At 38.3% G+C, this 23,757-nt stretch overlaps 2 protein-coding genes across 3 annotated transcripts; one reads left to right on the forward strand and one right to left on the reverse strand.

Moving 5' to 3' along the window:
* Positions 1-212: 212 nt before the first annotated feature.
* LOC120631887 (ADP-ribosylation factor-like protein 2) lies at positions 213-4,240 on the reverse strand. The gene is made up of 4 exons (XM_039901550.1): positions 4,098-4,240; positions 3,798-3,953; positions 2,206-2,404; positions 213-477 (listed from the first exon to the last, which is right to left on the reverse strand). Exons 1-4 carry the CDS (start codon positions 4,160-4,162, stop codon positions 343-345), a joined length of 555 nt encoding a protein of 184 aa, XP_039757484.1. The 5' UTR covers positions 4,163-4,240; the 3' UTR covers positions 213-342.
* A 323-nt stretch (positions 4,241-4,563) lies between these two features.
* Positions 4,564-23,282, forward strand: LOC120632081 (protein kinase C). Of its 2 annotated transcripts, XM_039901859.1 has the most exons (19): positions 4,564-4,790; positions 4,961-5,093; positions 6,104-6,218; positions 7,483-7,543; positions 8,314-8,479; positions 9,166-9,197; positions 9,274-9,344; positions 9,871-10,018; positions 10,616-10,752; positions 11,652-11,733; positions 13,143-13,211; positions 14,998-15,125; positions 16,192-16,424; positions 16,896-17,044; positions 18,003-18,055; positions 19,218-19,404; positions 20,460-20,599; positions 21,007-21,105; positions 22,533-23,282. In XM_039901859.1, exons 1-19 carry the CDS (start codon positions 4,694-4,696, stop codon positions 22,602-22,604), a joined length of 2,172 nt encoding a protein of 723 aa, XP_039757793.1. In that variant the 5' UTR covers positions 4,564-4,693; the 3' UTR covers positions 22,605-23,282. The 2 variants fall into 2 exon arrangements, with proteins under 2 accessions (XP_039757793.1, XP_039757794.1); XM_039901860.1 differs by lacking the exon at positions 13,143-13,211.
* Positions 23,283-23,757: the final 475 nt, after the last annotated feature.

Genomic DNA, 23,757 nt, shown 5'->3' on the forward strand with positions numbered 1-23,757 from the left:
ATAACTAGATATACAGTCATATCTATATTTATCCATGTAAAATTAACATGGATGGTGATATATCTATAACTATAGATATTATGTACATTTTATTCCACCAGGGGCGCCTGTGCATCACTTTCCTAGTACAGCTGTTTTAAATATTTTTTCAATATTTGATAATTAAATGAGCATTATGAGTCGTGCACTTTTGGATTTTCCAAATTTTTTTATTATATTATGAAATTAGTGAAATTATAGTTATGGCTAAAATTAAGATGCTACAAATGCTTTAAAGTAATGTATGGAACGTTATCAGTGTAGTCCGTAAAAGAGGATAGAAAATACTTAATTAAGTACAGTTTAGTCTAGCGTAAATATCCTGTTGGCGATGTCGTCGAGCATCCAGTTTATGCCTTCTAGAAGATTCTCCCCGGTCACCGCTGAGCACTGCATTATACGCCAGTGATGCGTTTTGATGTTGTCCAGATCTAAAACCTGCAAAAACACGCGTGATACGAAACGTGAAAAAATAAACCAATGAAAATTAAAGCTTAATTAGCTATGCTTCGCGAAAAGCGGGACAATCTGTACGACGCGACGTAATTTACAATTCTTTAATCTTTATACTCAGACATTTACGAGACAACATCTTGTGAGGTTGCTACGGTTTTGCAGCGAAGCGTATAAAGATTATGAAATTATAAACTAGATCGTACAGATTCTAATTTTCGCGGATCATAGCTTATTAAGCTTTATATTTATTTTTGATCAATTAACGCCTGGTTCTATTCAATAGAAATAAACCGGCCCAGGGCTTCATCATTAGAGTACAATAATTTTAACCTATTTCGGCCTAGGCAAATTACGTTAACACTGATAACACATGAATGATGGTCTTTGTCTGAAACGCGAGATTCTATTCTGGCAACATTTAATGAGCCATTGGGGCAGCAGAAATTAAATCATTTATCATCCAAAAACTGAGGAAGTAAAACTGAAAGAAAAGAACATGAAACTTCCGAGTTACGCACGACACGGAGTGTAAATTAGCAGATTTTGTGTTTAAAGTCTGAGTGTAACAGGTCTGTTGTGGTAAACTACAGGAGAATCAGGATTTCACTTAGGCCTACAGTAATGGAGCACGAGTGTCTATTAAAAAATTATAATATTAAAATTGCCCCACGCTGGAACCATGGCTAGGCTAGGTTTAAACATTGCACCAGATATTCAAGCCTGATAGGTCTATGAATTATGAGCCCTGCTATCTATTTACAACTGGCAGCTAGTCAAAACGTATACTAAGCCAGTCACGTGTACATTACAAAAAATATTATTTAGCTTATTAATTAATTCATCCGCAGATAATTTATGAACTTGGCTAGACTTGTATTCAATATGTTAATTCGTTGGTGCTGATCAATCAGATTACTAACCAACAAATCAAGTGGAGAAAGTGGTAATCTTCCCCTGCAAGTTTGTACCGTTTTACCAGGCACTCGCACAGCTAACGAGCAACAATAACAGCTATTTCTTAAATACAGCTTGACGGGTACATACCACGATAATATTTTTGGATTTGTTGATATTTCGACCCAGTTGCATGGATCGTGGTCACGACGGGACTGCGTAGGTACGACTTACGAGATGTCAAGTTGGATGTCACGGGCAGAATCTGACTACCCGCTGTAGCTGTACGAAGCTTTCTTGGTGGTAGTGGTAGAATTATGGAATTAACCACTGGATTCCCCACACACTTGCTAATTTAAAACCGATTGAAGTTTTTGTGCTTCCGAATTTCAATCGCTTCACGATGTAGTCTTGGAATATAGTGACGGTCTCTATATTAGTACAGCTTGTCAATTTTAAAGTGACGTTGTCAGTGTAGTATGTCGAACAGTTCGTGAAATACCGACAAAAACGCGAAAGCGGGTAGTTAGATTCTGTCCGTGACATCCAACTTGACATCTCGTACCTACGCAGTCGTGACCACCATCCATGCAACTGGGTCGAAATATCATCAAATCCAAAAATATTATCGTGGTATGCACCTGTTGAACTATATTTAAGAAATGTTGATTAAACACGAAAATCTTAGTTTAAAATCTTTAATAACATTGCTGTCGGTATAGTGTCGTGTGGCGGCGTCAGATCAGAATACAGGTCCCTAACTCTCCTCTCGGGTGTCGTGCGAGGCGACTCAGGGCATGTAACGGAGCTGGGCACCTCTCGGATCTGCGGCAGCGCGCATGCGCCGGGCAGGTCGCACTTGTTGGCCAGCAGCAGCAGCGTGGCGCCCGCCAGCCGCTCCTCGCGCAGCAGGGCGTGCAGTTCGCGCGCGCAGTCCGCCAGGCGCCGCGCGTCCGCGCTGTCCACCACCCACACCACCCCGTCCGTGCTCTCGAAGTAGTTCTTCCAGTACGATCTGAGTTCAAATGTTATCTATACTGCTACCCGCGTGCTTCGTCCGCAATTATTACGCTTTGTTGTTAAAAACTAGCCCATGCTACTCTCCTTTCTTTCAACTAAATCGATAGCAATAACAAAGTTGATTGCTTGCTTAGTTAGGTTGTGAAGGAAGGACAAATGAACAACACACTTTCGCAATTATAATATCAGTAAGGATTATAAAGATGGAATGTTTGAAACCATTATTTACCAATAGAAAGCTAAATTATTACGAAGTTACATTGGCTATATTATTTTAAAAAAAAAAAGTCAGAGATCTGTAAGAGAATTTCAATAAATCAAAATTTTCCTATAAAATTCACTATTTGGCGTGCACTGAGTAAGACAAATTAAATAAAAGTAATGTATCTACTAAATGAACCAAGTTATTAAAATGGCCTACAAATTATCCCAGAAAAACTAATGGTGCTCGCAGGATTTGTAAAAAAACCATAATTGGACAAAGTTGTGGGCACCAGCTCATACAGAAATAAATAGCTGATTAGACATATCCTCAGTCTATTTATGTTTTATCTGACTGTCTAACTCTATTAAGACGATTTAGAGCTACATGTAAGCTCTTAATATTCCTTATCTTGCTGCAGCCTGCAATGTTGCACTGATTCACAATCTCAAACTAAATTAGCAGGTTTAAAAATAAATGGTGCTTTTCTTATCAAACATCTCCTCTGTTTTACAATGCACTGTTTTTGAACTTGTCAATTTATTATATACCAGCTAGATGGCCCATCTGAGGGTAAGTCAAAAACCAGAGCAACACTTCAATGGGATGCCAGGAAAACATCATGCAACACGCCACCGTGTCTGTCAACATGAGGTGTAGGTGTTAAGCCTGCCTGTAACTACACTGGCAGCCACACCCTTCAGACCAGAATGCTGCTGCAGAATTAAGCATGGTAGTACTACTATTGGATAGGAGTACTATTCTGTATTCAAAATTATAAAGCTTAACAGTTATTAAGTCTGAAACTAGCTACAAAGTTGAAAAATGCTTGAAAATTGATTTAAATGTAGACTATGAAGCATTCTGCAAGCTATAGTTTTGATAGGTGACACCACAGGACACCAAAAGATAAACATATAATGTATATCAGTTTGATACTATGCTGACTTATTCTAACATTCATCTACTATACTCAGTATTCTTTGAGGTTTTCTTTGGCAATCAAAACCAGTCTAGTAGTTTCTTCACAGGCACTTAAAAATTAATAGACAAAAACAAATTTGCATCTGCTTGGTTCCATGTATTATAGCTTTTTGTAACAGATGGTGCAAACTAAGTGTCTGCAAATTGTGTTTTTTTTAAGGAAATATCGCATTTTATATAAGTTAAATATTGTGGCACTTACCTCAGTGATTTCTGTCCCCCCACATCCCATATATTAAGCTTGTACCCACGATGTTCAAGCGTTTTTATGTTAAAACCTAAAGTTGGGGAGATGGTGTCTATGGGTTCCCCATTAAAACGTTTGAGAATCGTCGTTTTACCTGCATTATCAAGCCCTCTGTGTATATAGGGCTAAGAAAACTATCATAAAGTTCAACAAAAACAGCTTAAACACGTAAAAAATCGGAGAAAATTAAGGAAATGTGAGTCATGCCAAGGAATCCATAATTGCTTTAGAGACGAATAATAACAAAAAGGATACAACATAAGTATACGCATTTCTTTTTCCTTTTGCCGTAGTTTCTTCAAAATAGTCAGAAAGCCCATTGTATTTAATAGATAAATATAGAAAATTGCATTGTTTTCACAGACGGTTTTCAATTTCTGAACACAATGATAGTTGACATTGACACTGACAGTGACATTGTAAGGAAAACAGAAAAATCATACACCACTGCAATTGCGTTTCAATACCTGCGATTCGTCTGAAAAATTAATGGATAAATCAAATTATTCCCAATATATTCACTGTAGTTCACATTTAGTATTATGCACTCATTTTATATCAATTTAACATTTTTTGCCAGAGGGAAACCTACCACAACAACATTTCATTCCTGAATTTCACCTACATTTTACCAACAACAAAACTCTATATTTTTGTAAGAATCGTAGCCAATAGGAATCCACTTGCTGCCATAGAGAAAATAAATCCATCCATGGCCGATCTCATCGCTGTCAAGTCTCTATTTCCATTTCAATTATGAAGCATCTTCAATGATTTTAAGTGTGTTGAAAAGTGCAAGTGATAGTGTGGTGGCGCGGTCTCGGAGTTAGGGCTCGTTGGCCGGCGGCGCCATGTTCAGCGGGACGGTGCGCGTCAAGGTGTGCGAGGCTACGGGCCTAAGGCCGACCGACTTTCAGAAACGCCACAATATGACCTTCGGGAAACCTGGTGAGTCCCGAATGCACATCGAACACCGTACCAAACCCTGCTTTACAAAACCCAGAACTTTGAATACAATTTCAGTTTGGTATACCAACAATGTTTGCGAATATAACAGGCGTCGCATGTTTACGAAAATGGGTGTTGGTATTATTTGTAAATACGTCTTACCCTTGCAGACGACCAACCCATAGACCCGTACGTTTCAATCGACGCCGACGAGCACCATCTAGACCGGTCCAACACCAAGCCTAAGACATTCGACCCAGTGTGGAATGAGACTTTTATACATGAGGTGCAAAATGCTACCAAGTGAGTATATTGTTCTAGTATAACATTTATGATCAATGTATATTCTATTCAATTATATCCCCTCTAAATTAATATATGTAGAGATTTCCTTGCTTTGTTGGTATATAAGTTCATGAGTGATTTATAATTCATTTATAAAAAAAATTACAATTATGTCAAATAATTTTTTATATAAATGCTGATAGACTGGGTTGTCCATCAGCATTTTTATACAGAACATTTTTTCGAGGCAGTGACAATTTATTTTATTTAACAATTTACAACGTGTGGGTTGTTTATATGTATGAGTAATGAATATACATCCTAGTAACTATTATAAATTATATAATGAATTTTTTCTAAGGGAATGTAACAAGAATGGGCAGCAGCACTGTCCTCTGTTTTACTACTGTGGTTAAGAGATGTGAGATAGTCTCTACACCACAGTCCACTGGTATCATCCACTGCTATTATCAAATGACTGCCTAACGTGGTGATTATGGGCAAACTATCCCATTGGGATTGATTGATTAGTTGAATGATTTTTGATTCAAACTGATTTTAATATTATAATGCAGTTTTATAATTAGTAATAGAAACAATTTTTGTAATCTAACTCAAATTTCCAGTATACAAATAGGTCAATTTATTTAGGTGTATAATGCTTATAAATAAAACTATAGTTGGTATATGTTTAGAAAGATCACCTTATTGAGAAATAAATTAATCAGTATTTATTGTACAAGTAGAGTTCAACTGCTCAACTGATCTCAATACATAATATTTTTAGCTTTTTTAATGTGTAATTGATGGCTGAAATCACAAGAATTTTCTGGTGTGTTTCATGCTGTAACGGACAAGCAAATTTGGAGCCTTTGAAAAAGAGCCTTTGGGGCTCTTTGTCACAAGCTGAATGTACATACACAAGTATGTTAGAAACTAGTCTGGCAATCTCCATCAACAAATAACTTTTGTTCAGCCATCTATTACACATTGAAATGAACTTTACTCACAATAATATATATTTTTAGCCTGGGCTTCACTGTATTTCACGACGCTGCCATACCTCCAGATGACTTTGTAGCAAACTGTACTATTCCCTTTGAAGATCTGATGCACAGAGATAAAGATGCCACAGACTTTTGGGTGAGTCCACTGTATATAACAATATCTGTTACAGTAATATCATCCTGGTTTGTGAGATCCCACACAATTTTTGGCAGGGTAGGTAGCCTACATAATTTTCAGGTTTATTTAACTTCATCTTATTTATTATTTATAGATATGGTGTCAACAAACTCACTTTCTCATTTATAAAAAACATAATATGATTGTTCAGTATTACTCATATGACATTCCTCTAATATGTTAGATTTTAGACTGAAATATAAGATTTCACCTTATCATTATTTTTTATTTGTAGCTAGTTGAAGATTCTATATTTTATCTTGTTTATTTTTTTGATTTCATAATAAATTACTTAATAATAGATTAAAATAAATTGTTATTGCAGGTGATCTTAAAAATCAATTAAATTTAAGTTATTTGTAATCTTGGAATAACAACTTATTAGTTATTGCTGTAGTATATACACTGTATTTATTTGATATTTATGTCTGTCAGCCGTTTTTTGGCTGATCTCTGAAAAGGCTTATCAATTGCATTCTGACTTTCAAAAATAGGTAGAGGATTACACATTAAAATTATTTTCCATAGTGAAAATCTCGAAAGCTATTGCAAAGTAAATTAAGTTTATTCTTTACTTATTACTTTCAACTTTGCATTGTCTTGAAAAAGCAGAGCTGTTAGTAAAATGGGTACACTATTTTATAAATTATTAAAGTGGATAGTAAATGCATTCTAAACTGCAAAACTTATTTCAATGTTTGTTGTAAATCCAGCATGTTGACTCAGTCTGTCTGTGACTCATATCATGCGAATATTTGTGATTTTCCTTATGTTTGCTCAGTGTGGCAGGCACATTCATGAGTGAAAGTATTTTCCTGTTGTCCTATTTAACTAAGGCTTATAAATTGCTTTCATGAAATCAGAATTTATAAAAATAAAGCTTGCTATGAAACATATCTTGCAGTATTTTTATTACAAATTCCGTGGTGCAGGATTTCACTGTGGCCTTTAAATGGAAGGTCCAAAATTTACTTAATGTGTTTATGCTCTTAACTAACTGTTAATTTATTAAACAGTTTTTTCCCACAACTTCATCCTTGTTTGAGTTTCTTTTTTTCTCGCGGGATTCACCCAGGCACAGTTTGTTTTGTTACCTGGGCTAAAAGTATTGCAATACAATCAATGGTTTTGGCGCGAAAATATAACAGACAACCAGAGTTACTTTCGCATTTATTTTTACATAAAACAAATTGAATAATTTAAAATCATTGTTATTTTTTAGGTGGATTTAGAACCTCAAGGAAAATTGCATCTCAAAATTGATCTGAAATGGAATTCTCAACGTAAGTTAATGTTTTTAGTAAAAATAAAGCTGCATATTACGGATGTTTTCCGCCAACTAAGTATAAAGACAGGCCCAGAAATAGAAGGAGACAGAAGCTGAATATATTATATGATCATTTTTTACTATGAAACTTTTTTAATTGGTGTAGTGATTTGATTGGATAATTATGTTGGCTTTCCGTTTTCCTATAATTCTGCCTAGAAGCAACTGCTTCTCAAGGGTTCTAACAGATGGTTTTCTGAAGGCTTTTCTATTAAAAATCTCAGTATCTCACACTTTAAGTTTTCACCTCACTCCCGGTTATTAAAGTGTTAATCATTAGTTATAAATATGGCTATCAGGTTTGAAAATTTCGCCATCTAGCTAAGCTATTTGGAGGCGCTCGTGGAGCGACGCTGTTATGCAGTAGGGAAGCCCTCGTGATGCGCTCGGCCGTATCAATAGGAGGATCTTGCCCATCCATTCGACTAAGGACGTCGTATACAACGTGTAAATGAAAACCGAAAAATATCGAGGTACATTATGTACTGATTTATCTGTGCAATCGAAACCTAATAGTTTTTGAGTAAACAACTGCCATAGTTTTTACTGAAATAAAATCAGGTACGCGTCGCGTAGCGTAGGTACTATGCGCGTGTCGCTCTTTCGTTTTCAATAGGGTTGTAGGGTGTGGAAGGATAAATGGTAAATTCAGGGTGATCTCTCACGAAGTGTACCAATGCATGGTCCGACATGCCTCCGCATTGCACTGACCGTGCTTGTGTGCAGCGAGCGGCGCGCGCGCGGCGCGCGGGCGGGAGTTCAAGGAGGGCGCGGGCTTCAACCGGCGGCGCGGCGCGCTGCGGCGGCGCGTGCACCAGGTCAACGGCCACAAGTTCATGGCCACGTTCCTGCGCCAGCCCACCTTCTGCAGCCACTGCCGCGAGTTCATCTGGTGAGCCGCCGTGACGCTTTACACAGTAAACTGCTAGACTGCCGTACAAATTTTCCGCTGGAGACCTTTAGGAGTGATATTTTCAACATACTTAACGATTAAACTTACTAACGAATGTTTAAATGACAATTTGATCTCAAATTTCACTTTATAATTATTATTACCTTAATTAATTTGATTTTTTATTTTTTGAATGAATTTGAATCTTAATCCGTAAAATCAGAAAAGATTTGCACACTGTCTTCGACAGTAGATTATGTAGAAGTGTATTTTGATTATTGTAAAACAAATTATGTGACCCACAGTTCTAGCAAATAAATTATTTTTATTACTATGTAAAATACTCAGGAATGTCTACATTTATTTATACACTATTATATATTTATTATTATTAATAGATAACATAGTAATAATTTGACAAACTTTGACATTTATTTCTATCAAGAAAATTTTACTGAATCGTGTCAAGCAGCTTACACCGACGTGCATCATGCTTGACGGTTTGTCGCCAACTGTGTTACCTGAGCGCGTGTGAGCTACCTTTCGCCTCGCGTCATTCGCCTAGCGTGAAGTGGGTATAAGAGTCTAACTCTACATTTAGACGATGTACAGCTTAAGGACTCAAAATTAACTGATTGATGTTTTGATCTATTTATAAATTCGCTAATATAATTTTTTTCCCGCAGGGGTCTCGGCAAACAAGGCTATCAATGTCAAGGTAGGATCAGATATATTGCTTCCAAGTATGTTTCATGTACACAGTATATCCATTAACCTCTTCACTTGTCCTGCAGTTTGCACGTGCGTGGTTCACAAACGATGCCACTCCTCAGTGGTGACCAAGTGCCCGGGCATGAAAGAGGAGGTGAGTGGTTAAGGCTTCGAACAACAATCGAGCTCTATTTGTATAACAACTTTATCTGGAAAGCAATAAGTTCAATTTACGTGGACCCACATAATTCATAAGTGCTGCGAGTGTATATGAATGAATTTAAAACAAGAAATATATATATTTTATGCTAATTCAATTATCTCTTATTAAATTAGTTTACATACTAGGTATATAGGAAAATACATTGCAGATGTTATCTGCACCCTTTCTACAAACACTTACCAGGCAGTCATCTTTTATTCCCATCGAGTCAAACCTGTTACTTGTTGCACCTTTTTTTTCAGTACGGTTCCCAAATACATCCATAATAATAATAATAATAAATAATCTTTGTTTACAGACAATACATCCATTTATAAAAAATAATATAAAATTTAAATAATTAAAAATCGCCATTGCCAACGAGTCACAGTGTTCGCTGCCAGGTGACTCGTCGGGGACTCACCCGGCTTGCTGTTGTTGCTACAATGTAAGGCACTAACCGCGCGTGTGTGCGCAGCAAATGGCGGTGGGCGTGTCGGGCGGCCAGCGCTTCAGCGTGAACGTGCCGCACCGCTTCGTGGTGCACTCGTACAAGCGCTTCACGTTCTGCGACCACTGCGGCTCGCTTCTCTACGGCCTCATCAAGCAGGGCCTGCAGTGCGAGGGTGAGAGAACTGCAGAGCTTATGGCTATGGCCAGTGGCGTGCCTAGGGTTTTGAATTTGAGCAAGCCCAGTTACCTAAAGGACAAATTTAACTCGTCATGATCTCTAAGTCACCATTGTTGTTGTGCTAAATGACAAACGATATCAACAAATTAAAAAGTAATCTTAGAAATCCCAAGTGTTTCTTTGAGTTCTGCTCTCTTTAATTCTTATGATGCCTGGTAATTTATGTCGTAACCAGCCGCGTTCTATCCATTCTTTTCATTAGAACAAAAAGCGGCCTGTACGGTAGTACCGCCACTGGCTATGGCTATATATTCACTAGGTCGCCGAGCCTCGATGGCTGAACATGTCTCTTATTGCAAACTAAGAATTTCGAGATAAAAGACAAATGTTTATTTATTTATACCAAATGCGAATGCTCCGGTGTCGGGAGTGATACGTGCGTTGAGAGTACGTTGCGGCTGTACGTTGTATCTGTTTGGTGTAGAATATAAAGATTGAAAAAAATATAAATTACGCCGGAGACAGTCTCCGTCTCAGTTAAATGTAAATAAATATTTAACTTTGATTCTGATATGTGTCGTGTCTATCGCAGTGTGTTCGATGAACGTGCACAAGCGTTGCCAGAAGAACGTGGCCAACAACTGCGGGATTAACACCAAGGCCATGGCGGCCATCCTCAACGAGATGGGCATCTCGCCCGACAAGAACCCGAGGCCGCGCGCTTCCAAGGTCACTACCACTTAACTATAAATCCATTTTTCATCCGTTCTTTTATACTTTATATCCTAAACCACAAAGTCGCACCGCCTGCCTGCGCTTTAACTACTTTTACTCTGCTCCAAAAGGGCCGTAGCGTGAGTTTAAACCATATGTTGTGTCCGCGTCATATTGTCGTCGCGAACGAGACTCAGAGCACTCGAATTAGTGTATTCTAAAAACAACTAGTGTACTCTGTTACGATCAGAAATGTATGACCCCCATCATCATCATCATCATCATCATCATCATCATCATCATCATCATGTCAACCACTGCTGGACATAGGTCTTTTGTAGGGAGTTCCACAATACTCGGTCCTGGGCCGCTTGCCCCCAGCGGCTTCCAGCGACTCGCCTGATGTCATCTGTCCACCTCGTTGGGGGCCGACCTACGCTGCGCTTACCGGCGCTGGGTCGCCATTCCAGCACCTTAAGACCCCAACGTCCATCGGTTCTCTGAGCTATGTGCCCTGCCCATTGCCACTTCAGCTTCGCGACTCGCTGAGCTATGTCGGTAACTCTAGTTCTTCTACGGATCTCCTCATTTCTGATTTGATCACGTAGAGATACTCCTAACATAGCTCTCTCCATCGCCCGCTGACTCTTGAGCCTTCTTATGAGGCCCATATTGGCCTCATGACCCCCAGCGCGTGGTATTTTCGCTGGGAACTTGTAGTACGAAGTGCTAAGCTGTCTTGTCATTAAGATGTCTATGCTTATAAGTTTAATCAAGAATTCATCCTATTACATTAAATCCGAAAAAATAATGCAAAGCCGGTCGTTTTTCAAGAGATTGGCTCGTTCAGATGAGCAAACAAAAAAACAAGTTCTTCCGCTTTATTATTCCATAAATACAACTTACTTTTCCAGTACCTTAACACACCCCTGCTGGAAGGTGCTGCGGACTTGGCTTCGGAAGACGGCAAGGATCCAGATAAGTTTGAGAACAAAGGTGAGTACCCACATTTCTTATTTGGATGCTGTTCATTTAGTTAGATCGCGAATTCATTTGAAGTTTTTATTTGAGGCCAGCCATTTTAATAGATTACATTTATATTTATTTATTGTTACTTGTTGGATAGAAGCAGGCGTTACGTTGCGGAAATCCATCATATCGAATCTGTAAGTCCCCCTCCCATGAAGCTCCGGTTTCGGAGCGAAACGTGCGTAGAGGCATTGCCGAAGATCTGTTTAAATTGAAGAAATTATAAATACACCATACTGATTTTCCTGCTTTTCGCGGAGTAGAGCAAATTAGGCTTAATTTTCATAATTACTTAACTTTGTAGTACCAAACACTGACGCGTATTTAATAAAGTAATCTATTGTTTATAACGAACTAGCAGATGCCCGCAGTTTTCAGTTTATTTAGATAATTTTCCTGGGCAAAACAGCAGTCTCTATAAATTAATTGTATGGAATTGACATCCAAAATGGCAAAACCCAATTATTGATATTACTAGCTATAAATCCATCGAATTGAACCGTAATGTAACCTGCTCTATGTGTACTTATTTGCTTTAATTTTAGTGTACAGTTTACTGTACACTAAAATTAAATTATTAATAAATATAAATTAGTTTATTCATTCATTGTTAAAACGTATTCGTATATTTTACTTCTAATTAAAAAAAAATACTTAAGAGAACAGAGTATTGATCGGTCAATACATCGATCAATGTAATTAATAAATTGTTGTCAAAAGTGACCTATTAAAGTGGCTGTTCTGTAGTAGAAATGTATTAAATTTGATTTATTTTAACTGCTTTATAATGTGATTAGTAATTTTATTTATACCAACACCAATTTCCATATGTTTTGTTGAGCGTTTTATCCCCTACCTTTATTTAGAATGATTTTTGTTTTCGAATCCCTTCGCACGCTCAACTCGCGCCACTAAAGTTGAAACTTGCCTTGATGTTGTATCACGTTTCAAGATCGGAAAGTTCTAGGTATTACCTGATCATGTACTCAAAGATAATTTCAATTGAAATTACTCAAATTTCATTTCCATTTTGGTATAGGAAGGAGTATAAATGGATGACTGAAATACTCAACGAAGAAACAGCAAATCCTTCGCATTAATCAATAGTATTAAACAATTAAACTTTCATTCATAAGAAGTACAGGCAAACTGATGAAAATCCTCATATATGTTGAGTTTATCCGTTTCCGTTTAACTTTCAATTAAATTCTTAGAGCAGGGACTAAATTCCAAAATACGAAACGAGCGGGCGATTGCGTGGAATCCAAGCTCATACGCGCTGTTTGAAACTAGTTGTAAGTACGGTGTAGAGTTGCGGTTGAGCGTAGTCAACTTTCGTGACGCGTCCGTGTGTCGTGACGTGCGGCGTGTGGCAGGTGCGGGCGCGGGGCCGGCGTGGGAGTGCGAGTGGGCGGAGCTGCAGGACATATTCGCCTGCTACGAAGGTCGAACTTTTCACGAGTCTTGTCTTTTGGGCTTCGGTGGCGGGTGTTGCTTATGTTTACTTTAATTTGTTTTTATTTTTATTATTACTTGTTGCTTGTATGGTTTGTTGTGTTTGTTGGCGATACCGCGTACCGTTGTAACAATTGGACAAGATACTAAAAACGTGCACGACTAATAATAAACTAGTTAGCGTCTAATTATCCATATATTATATATAAAAGATAATAAAAACATATGTTCATAAATGTTTTTATTTATTTAAAAAAAAAACTCATTCGCTAAAGAGTAATGAGAATAATGTTAACCCCACGGCAGGTATTATGAAAGTGACATGGCTGCAAAATCAGTGCATTGTGTCTTAAAAAGCGCATTGTATGATAACTTCTAAAATAATCCCTATATTTAATTTAAAGCTCATTAAGGTCATTATTAATTATTAAAACATAACCATATTATTAAGCTTTATAAAATTAGACCACTGCAGTTACATTTTCCTACAGTTGTAATAACATTCATAACCATTTTTTCTAGCATGCAATATACTAAACTATTGGAATACAACTTTAACTAAATATTGAAATTGTTACATTTGTTAACTCACCAAAAAACTGGGGCAAAGATTAAATGTTAAATGTCCATGCTCAGAATGCGTACCCTGATAATACTCTGTGCTCGCCGCTGATTATTTTCCGGTGGACATGTCGCCTATGTGAGATAAAAGAGAAAAAGAAAATTATTTATTAGTGGCAACATTGCACATAACTTATGACTACATAATAATTTATTATTGACATAAGTTTAGTACTGCAGTGTTGAGCCACAAATGAGTCAATGATTGTTGGTTGTGGACCAGAATGGTAACGATTTAAAGGTTTGTGGATGCAATATCGCTAACAAACACGCGTGTACATTCTGTTGCTGTGTTGTCCGTGTGTTGCACCGTGTCGTTTGTCTGCACGTAGGCTCGTACGGCGCGAAGCGGGCGCCGGCGTGGCGGTCGGCGTGGGACGAGTTGCAGGACATATTTGGGTCGTACGATGAAGGTTCTACATTGATTTTGTGATGAGAAACAACCATCTGAAGGATGAAGATATTATTATATGCGCATGAGCTGGGCATTTTATTACGTAAATTAATGATCATGCGCGCTATATAAGAAGTTGAAAAAGAATTTGCTTAAATACAACAGTATTCAGATGGTTATTTTTTATTTTATGGAAAACACGTCCATTTTTTAAAATTTAAATGATCACTTTTATAGAACAGTGTTACGGTGACTTAATATTTTTCGTTTACCTTTTTCCGTTATAGTGCTTTTATTTGCGATTATTGAAGAATTATTATAAGTATAGATGTGACCCGTGGTGTGGTATATGTCAATAATTTGATGGGATTAACCTTCATTGCATTAAAGAAAACACTGTTAAAGTCAAGGTTACGGGATTATTTCAATGCTGTTGAACATAAATCTGTAAGCTTAATAATCAATAGATCTTATCCCTTGCTAGACGATACAGTGTGAAAAGGATATAACTATTTTTGGACCTGCCTATATAGTATAGTTTCGAGATTTGTGTGGCTAAAACAGATTTCTGAATGTAGGAAGTACAAATATTGCTAACTAACACATAATATCGCCTCAGCAGAAGAAGACAGTACAATAATACTAATAATAATAAATAAGTCACTAAAGGATGTGTTTTCCATTATAGTCCTGGGTTAAATTAACACTGGTGCGGGGCGCAGTAGCGTAGTCGGTGTGGGTGTAACTCGCGGGTGTTATAGGTACTGACGGCTCTGGGGACGGGGCGGAGGGCATGAAGGTGTCTCTGGAAGACTTCCACTTCATCAAGGTGCTGGGCAAAGGCTCCTTCGGGAAGGTCATGCTCGCCGAGAAGAAAGGCACCGATGAGGTAAGTGTTGGGCGTAACTAATGACTAACTAATCTAGGGATATTTCTGGTGACGATCCTCCAGTTGTGGTTCTAGTTATTCTGTCAGTATGTTGCAGTTATTTTTAAAATCTGATGCGAAACCAAAAAGCGTTAGTATGTATTTTGTGTTTTAAACCTCTGTTTCCAATGTGACCTCGCTGAATAGGTATTTTGGAATCATTAAGCATTGTTAGCGTGATCTAAGGTAACCAAAGTAAAGCTAGAATGGCTGTGCTGATACAGTTCGTCTTCAATTGCTGTTCGTCTTCATTTGTGCTTAGTACGAGTGCGTACGTGCTGAAGAGCCAAGTTCAGACCGGCCAAGATTGTCGGCCGAACTGCACTTTCCGAAAGAGCAGTATAAATGGAGACCGGGTAGCAGCGTCCTCTGTGCTACTACTTCTACTATCGTGACTATTTTGGATAAACCCCCTTTCAGAGAGGCCTTTGGTTCAGCAGAGGACAGTTATAGGCTTTTGATGAAAGATTTAGCTTGATTTGTTGACTATTATGAAATTTTGATATTGTTAAACTTCTTATTGAAATCTATTGGTTAGAAGCAGGCGTTACTTTGCGGAATTCCATGACATACAAGGAACGTAAAGCTTTATTAGCTGCACTCCGAAAAGAGCAGTAGAATCTGTACAGTGTCATCTATAATTTGTTCAATCTTTATACTCCACACCAGATCAGAACAGATCTTCAAAACAAGTTAAGTCTAGTAATCGTTTATTGTAAAGTCAACATCTCTTGAGGATGAAGTGTCGAAACGAAACGCACGTGTAGAGAGTTCATTGCCAAAGCGGGCTCTTCTGCTTTTCGCGGAGCAAAGTAAGAGTTAAGTATTGGCGGGATTCTTTATACAAATGCATTCCCTATTCCCTTCTTCAATCAAATGACGCTATCAGTCCTTTTTTTTAAAAGCTAAAGAATTTAGAAATCTGGCCCTCCAAAATTACCATTAATACATAGAAATTGCTATCGGTAAAATCGGTACGTCCCTATCGCACTCTGCGGCAATGCCCCGTGAGACTCGCGCTGCGCAGGTGTACGCGGTGAAGGTGCTGAAGAAGGACGCCATCATCCAGGACGACGACGTGGAGTGCACGCTGACGGAGCGGCGCGTGCTGGCGCTGGCGGCGCGCCACCCCTTCCTCACGGCGCTGCATTGCGCCTTCCAGACGCCCGAGCGCCTGTTCTTCGTCATGGAGTACGTGGACGGCGGCGACCTCATGTTCCAGATCCAGCGCGCGCGCAAGTTCGACGAGCCGCGCGCCAGGTGACCGCCATTCCAACCCCACTGTTCCTATTGATGTCACACTTCAACTGTCAGCACCTTTCAAATGTCAGAGCATGACCAAACACTGCATAATCAAATGCAAATCATGCACTGACCTATTCCGACTCCACACTTAGTTAATATTAATGAATATATGGGTAGAGACTTAGCAAAGTAGGAAGGTTACTACGTGAATGTCTTTTAATTTCTCCCAAGTTTTCAGTTACCAAAGAGTGATTTAACATAATTTATACCAAGGGTAACGGGATAACATATACTGTCATACACAATAGAACATTAGGACTGATACTATTTCACTTTTGGCTATTTAAGGAATTTGTGATGGTCGACACAAGATATGTATTCTTAAAACTTGAAGACAGAGTTGCTGTCGGGTGTTGGCATATAGTTAGGACTGACCGCCTGCCTGTGTCTCCCTGTTCCGTCGGTCTGACGCTCGGCTCCGCGCAGGTTCTACGCGGCGGAGGTGACGCTGGCGCTGCAGTTCCTGCACGCGCACGGCGTCATCTACCGCGACCTGAAGCTGGACAACATCCTGCTGGACAGCGAGGGCCACTGCAAGCTGGCCGACTTCGGCATGTGCAAGGAGGGCATCCTGGGTACGCTCCCTGTGTGTTGCCGACAGGTCTGCGCCGCGGGGCTGGCAGTCCCCGCTCCACCTGGATAGTGAAAAAATTCCAAATTCAAAATTAATTTATTTTAAATAGGCCCAGTTTATAAGCACTTTTGAAACGTCAAGTCTGTCTGTTTGTAGTGACTACTACCGGTTCGGAAGGCAGATTCCACCGAGAAGAGCCGGCAAGAAACTTAGACTGCTTGCTCTTTTTGAACATCGTTTTACAGTTTGCAATCTTTACAGTTTTCTATCTTGTGAGAGATGAGAGCGGAGCCTGCTTCCGAGCAGCCTTGTCGTTAAGAAATTCATCAATGGTATAGTAACCATGATTTATTAGATATGTATTAACAAATTGTTTAAACTTATGCATTCGCAAGTCCAAAATTACCTTGGGAATCAGATTATAAAAGCATATACTCAATCCCACTAATGACTTCTGCACCTTTCGCAAACGAAATGCAGATGTCACTTAAGCTGTTGTTTATATCAACTTTTCGTTTATAAAGACAAATGTCTTACAAATACTATTTTGTTATAAATATATTGTGAGGCTACCGTAAGGCTACCTATTTATTTATTTAAATTTTTCACTGAGGGATTCACGTGATTTAAGTTTATATATTGACCGTACAGTTTTTTTTCTGCAATATGAACATAGTTTTAATATCAGCAGCTTTGCCCCATAATAAGATCCCGTAAGACATCACACTACGAAAGCACGCAAAGTAAACAAGTCTTACTGTTTCTACGTGAGTAATCTGTCAAATTTTTCTTACCTGCTAGTGTTTCTATATAGGTACCAGGCCATCAACATAGCACCTGTGATGCAAATTTGTCTGTTTACGTTATTAATTTGAAGGAGTTGTACTGAGGTTGTAGGACCTGATGTTTATCTATTTCTTATGATTGAAGGCCCGCTGATATAACTATTTTATTTTCAGAGGGTGCGACTACGACTACGTTCTGTGGGACCCCTGATTATATTGCTCCAGAGGTATGTTTACTTATTGCTAGATGTTTTAAAATAGTTAGACATATTTGTGTTACTATCAATTCCGAGTAATTATAAAGTTCTCAGATTAAACATTTGATATTTTACATTTATGTGAAGCGTTTGATAGTATGTCGCATAAAATTTCTATATATCAGAAGAAGAGAAGATAAGAAGTTATGAGAAGAATAACCTACGTTTAAACTACAGTTATATCGGCAACATAACTTGGTTGAGTGTTATGTCTAGCTGTTTCAATAAATTGTTGCACAGGGTGAGCTGCTGTGTTTTATAATAATTTATTTAATAATTTATTTATTTATTCACAAGAATGTAGGGTACATACAGTTTTTAAAACGTAAAGTAGTTATTATAATATTAATACAAACAAATGCGTGCCTCACAAATTATATTGGTGTGTATGTAATAAATGTATGTAATCGTGCCATTTAAAATCTACTGTCCCTGATTTAGGTAAAAACCTGTATTACAGGCGACAGTGCTCTCCTTAAATTGTTGTTTCGATGATTGAGTGTATGATTGTGCGTATGTGAGTTTGCGTCGCATAGGTAATTGTGGTCGCGTATATGTTTGCTTATACAAGATAGTTATTATATTAAGTTATATATACATATATAAATTTGTTTTGCAGGTGTATGTGTGTGTTTGTATGTATGTATTTATATTTGTGTGTGTTTGTATGTGCGTGTGTGTGGTTGTGTGTGTGTGTGTATATGTGAGTTAGAGTTTTACATATTAATTCGATCCTAAGACTTCCAGAAGAATTTCAGTTTCAGCATATGATTTTGTCAGTAGCCACTCTTTTACACATTTTTTACAGTTAATTTTATTTAGGGGGTATATATTTATATCTCTATTGATTGTATTGTAAATTCAGGAGCTAATGATGTAGTACTGCCTCCCAGCTAGTTTACTTTTGTGCCTTTCTGTTTGAAAGATTATGTCCCCTCTTCTTTTATGTTGGCTTTTTACGTAAGTAGTAGAATTATGGTTACGAATAATAGTTTGAAGAATAAAAAGTTGGCGAACTGATAGAACTTTACAATCTCTGTATCTTATTTTTATCTTATTTCTGTGTTATATCAACAACCTTTTTTTTCACATTTGTTTGTTACTGTACAGAAACTTGTTTGTTATTTTCCAGATCCTGCAGGAACTAGAGTACGGCCCATCAGTGGACTGGTGGGCTTTGGGTGTATTGTTATATGAAATGCTGGCGGGACAGCCCCCCTTCGAGGCAGACAATGAAGATGATCTGTTCGAGTCTATCCTACACGATGACGTGTTATATCCTGTGTGGCTTTCCAAAGACGCGGTCTCCATACTCAAAGGTAAGTGTTTAAGAACGAAATCTTCTGTTTCGTCTATAATGATACAAAATAATCTTAATGAGATTGTATTTTTTTTATCGAAGAAAAGTTTTCCTAAGGAAAGCGGCAGTTTAATGATGACAAATTGGTTTAACGACTTCAAAATCGCTCCATGCACTGTATTTTATTTACGTATACATCGTATGACAAATAACAAAATTTAACAAAACTGTCGGATTACGGACGCTGACAACGCGAATTGTATATTTAGGGCTGGCTAGTGATAGACGTTGCTGGTACAATTCAAAAAACAGCTAGTTGAGTAAAAAAGATTTGCTATAATTAGCTAAAACTAGGCAATTATTCCTGGTACAATTTATAACAACCTTCGATTTTTATACAACACACAACACTGCGCTTCAAAATGCGCTCTCTACGCAAATTTCGTTTCAATTCACCTCAGCGGTAGAGCCAGTTTTGTCTTACATTTGATATAGGCTCGCCTTTGTCTACGGTTTAACCTGTGAACGGTGTATATTGCAGTGTATATTTGTGCAATGCGATTCGGATGATTCAGAACACTAATACGTAGTATATCGATTCTTAGGTGTCGTTGAAAAAGGTTGATTAATTAATATACCTAGTTATTTAAATAGCTTATGCTGCATATATTAAATATATACTAAATATACTACGACAATACACACATCACCATCTAGCCCCAAAGTAAGCGTAGCTTGTGTTATGGGTACTGAGATGACTGGTGAATATCTTTATGAATATAATACATATAAATACTTATAATATACAGATAAATACCCAGACACTGAAAAACAATCATGTTCATCACACAAACATTTTCCAGTTGTGGGAATCGAACCCACGGCCTTGGATTCAGAAAGCAGGGTCGCTGCCCACTGCGCCAATCGGCCGTCCGTCGGTCAATATTATAGCTATTTGAGCGGGCAAACTGGAAATCAATAAGGTTTGCAGGCGCATTATTTGTACCGATGTGTCCAACAGACAAGATGTTTATGTCATTGTATGAAGCAGTAGCGAGTCCCGCTGTGTTGCAGGCTTCATGACGAAGAACCCGGCGCGGCGCCTGGGCGTGGCGGGCGGCGCGCCCGGCATCCGCGCGCACGCCTTCTTCCGCGACGTGGAGTGGGACGCGCTGGCCGCGCGCCGCCTGCGCCCGCCCTTCCGCCCCAAGGTGGTGAGTGGTCGCCCCACACTAAGCTACACTTCCCTCGAGCGAGCAAAACAGAACCGCCAAATAGCGGGCCTTCACGCAACCATCTCCCTCGACCGAAGAGCATTATTCCAGCACGGTCAAGTAAAGAGCAAACAAACGGCCGGTGCCAAAGAGTATACAATTAGAACATAAAAATTCTAGCACATAAAAAATAAGTTAAATATATTGTATGTGTTAGAATTTGAATAGGGTGAATACATACAATATAGGGTAACATTATTGGAGACTATTAAAACATCTCTTTGGTTATGATTTAAGAATATGAATGATGTGTTATATACACATTAAGAAAGCAATAATTATTATATCCCAATAAGTGTAGTACGTGAGGAATTCGGATGTTTTTTATAACGCCCGTTATACCGCAGAAGAGCAAGCGCGAGGCCGCCAACTTCGACGCGGAGTTCACCAAGGAGGAGCCCTGCCTCACGCCCGTACCGCCCGACGTGTTGCGCGCCATCAACCAGGTGAGCGATACGACACCCCACGACGTCCTACGACGTCCCACGACACCCCACGACGTTCCATGACGCCCCACGAAACCCCACGGCCCCCGTACAGCTCGCCACACCTCCCAATTTTTACTCAAACCACGCCATACCATACCACACCTGACATGTCCTGATGAAAACCTTATGATGATCTATTACTTACCACGCTCCTGGTACTTTTGACTCTTGAAGTTTTAAAATTGCTTATAAAGTAGACCTATTAAATAAAAAAAAATGGCGAAAACATTTTTGATAGAATTCGTGAGCGTAAATGTGACTAACACAGATTTAGATAAAATATTTAATTATATTTTTTCAAATGATGCTTATAGCTCGTTTAGGCCAGGAAACAAAACCATTTTTTATTGAGAACTCGATTGACTAGTATAAATTGAGCGACAGCCATTGTCGCTGAAATTGGAAAATATATAATATTCATCAATCTGAGGTGAGGAATCTGACATCCATAATCAAAGTTCTCATTTGCCTCGAGTTTGCCTAATGACTTACGATTATTGTAAACTCCAATCAAATCATTAAATGTGAATATGCAGATCTCCTTTATCTGAGATGCATATAGTATTAATTTTAATTGTATGGCAAAAGCGTAGCAGGTATTTTTTTTCGTAAAATAAAACCAAAGAGTAAAAATCAAATGAAACCTCAAACATCTTTGAAAGTTAGTATACCACGATTTCAAGGTGTTTTAATAAGAATGCCAATGAGATTATATGAGGTTTATAAACATTTTAATTCCATTAAAAGTACCTAAACCGTATATTTTATCTAGATAGGCTTTTCGTTTTGATATTCATTGGTTGACAAAAATAACAAAATAAATTTGAAACCAAAGAGGATACAAACACTACGTTAACGTCTTCCAACCACAATATTTTTATTTCTTGACTATATTTAACTGTAAACCCTAAGAATAAAATGTTAAGAATTCATACTCATTACATTAACATTTTTTTCATTGGTAGACGCAGGAAAAATAACTCAACGAAAATTTATTTGAGAGTTCGATATTATTCTTTTAATTTTTGTAATTTTATATGGGTTCCTGAATCGATACCTGGGGCAGACCAAAAGTTTTATATTTTTATTTGGTTTCTACCATGCAATAGCAGCTCAATAGCAGCCTGGATTTCAGAATAAGGTGTTGTTACCCAACCCCCACGCCTCGGAGAGCGCATTAAGCCACTTACAGCTCAAGACTAGCAGAATATGTTAAAGCAACTGACCGTTTTTAAGGTTTAGGATGAGATATTAAAATTATAACATCTCCTTTTAAACGACTCTCAAAACTAGCTTATCATTTCGACGCATAAATCGCATATTGGAATAGATTGTAGTAATTTGCAAGTGTTACATACATACATTGTCGTCGTTCCTGCCTGCAGGAGGAGTTCAAGGGCTTCTCGTTCGTGAACAAGGACTTCAACCCGGTGCCGCCGCCAGCGCCGCTCGCCTGAGCCGGGCGCGCTCGAGTCAGCTCCGGCGGCCCACTCAGGCCGGCTCGTATTTTGTTCCAGTTTCACGTGAACCGAGCTTCGGTCGTGTTACGCCTTTACCGCCAGATATTTCGATCGTTAGACGCGTCACAAAACCTCAACGTTATTGTCCGCAGAAAGTCGACATGGCACTTTCAACAGAAATATGCAGAAGAATTTTGGTTACAACAACGCACGCAAGGTCGACAGTCGCGTTCGACTCGCACTCGAGCATCACGCGTCGGGCGTCATACCCCGGTTTTCATGTCGACTTGTCGCGAGGTGAACTCGTATCACAGTAGTGGAGTAAAGAGCCCATGGCACGATCGACACATCTCCGTGACGCGTGTCTAATGATTTAGATCTGCGTTTGTATACAACGTACATCTCAATACGATTGCCGCTTGTATCGACAGTCTCTAATCACAGCTGATCGCACATTATTACTCGCACGAGACAATACATTTTTAATTAGCGAGAACTTTTTGGTGCTTGTAATATTATGCTTGGTTTATAGATGCCAATTTTTAAGGGTGTTTTACAAATATAAATAATAGGCAAGGTTATTTTCCGCTTGTTAAAAATATAATGGTTAACAAAATATACAGCTAGATAATATAGCTAGATGGCGTTGCTTTGCTTGCAGGTTGATCTTAAATGAAATCAATGAAATCATGTTTAAATGTCATACTGTTTTGGTTTATTTAATTTATTTGTTTTTAGGATCAAAACATACCATGATACCGAAACTCATTTCCTGGAATTTTCTTACTAACCTTGTCAAATAATATGTATATTTTTTTGCTTCATGTAGAGATAACAAAAATAATTTTCTCGTAAAAAGTCTCTTCTAGCTTTTCGAAACAAGAAAATTTCCGAATAACCACAGTTCAACTTGTAATGTAACGCCATCTAGCGTAACACAGTAACTATCGGACAGCCAAACATAAACTAAAAAAATGCCTCCCTTTTAGGGACTGTTGGTATAACATGGCAACACTATATATATATGGATACCATTTATTCAGTTTTAGTTCAAAATAGGCCTTTAATCAACAGACAAATTAAACCATACATCATTAAACTGTTTGAGACGATTTATTGTAAAGTGATAGTCAAACTGTAACATACAAGG

Source organism: Pararge aegeria, chromosome 19 (assembly GCF_905163445.1).
Source record: "Pararge aegeria chromosome 19, ilParAegt1.1, whole genome shotgun sequence".
In the NCBI taxonomy this organism is placed as follows: domain Eukaryota; kingdom Metazoa; phylum Arthropoda; class Insecta; order Lepidoptera; family Nymphalidae; genus Pararge; species Pararge aegeria.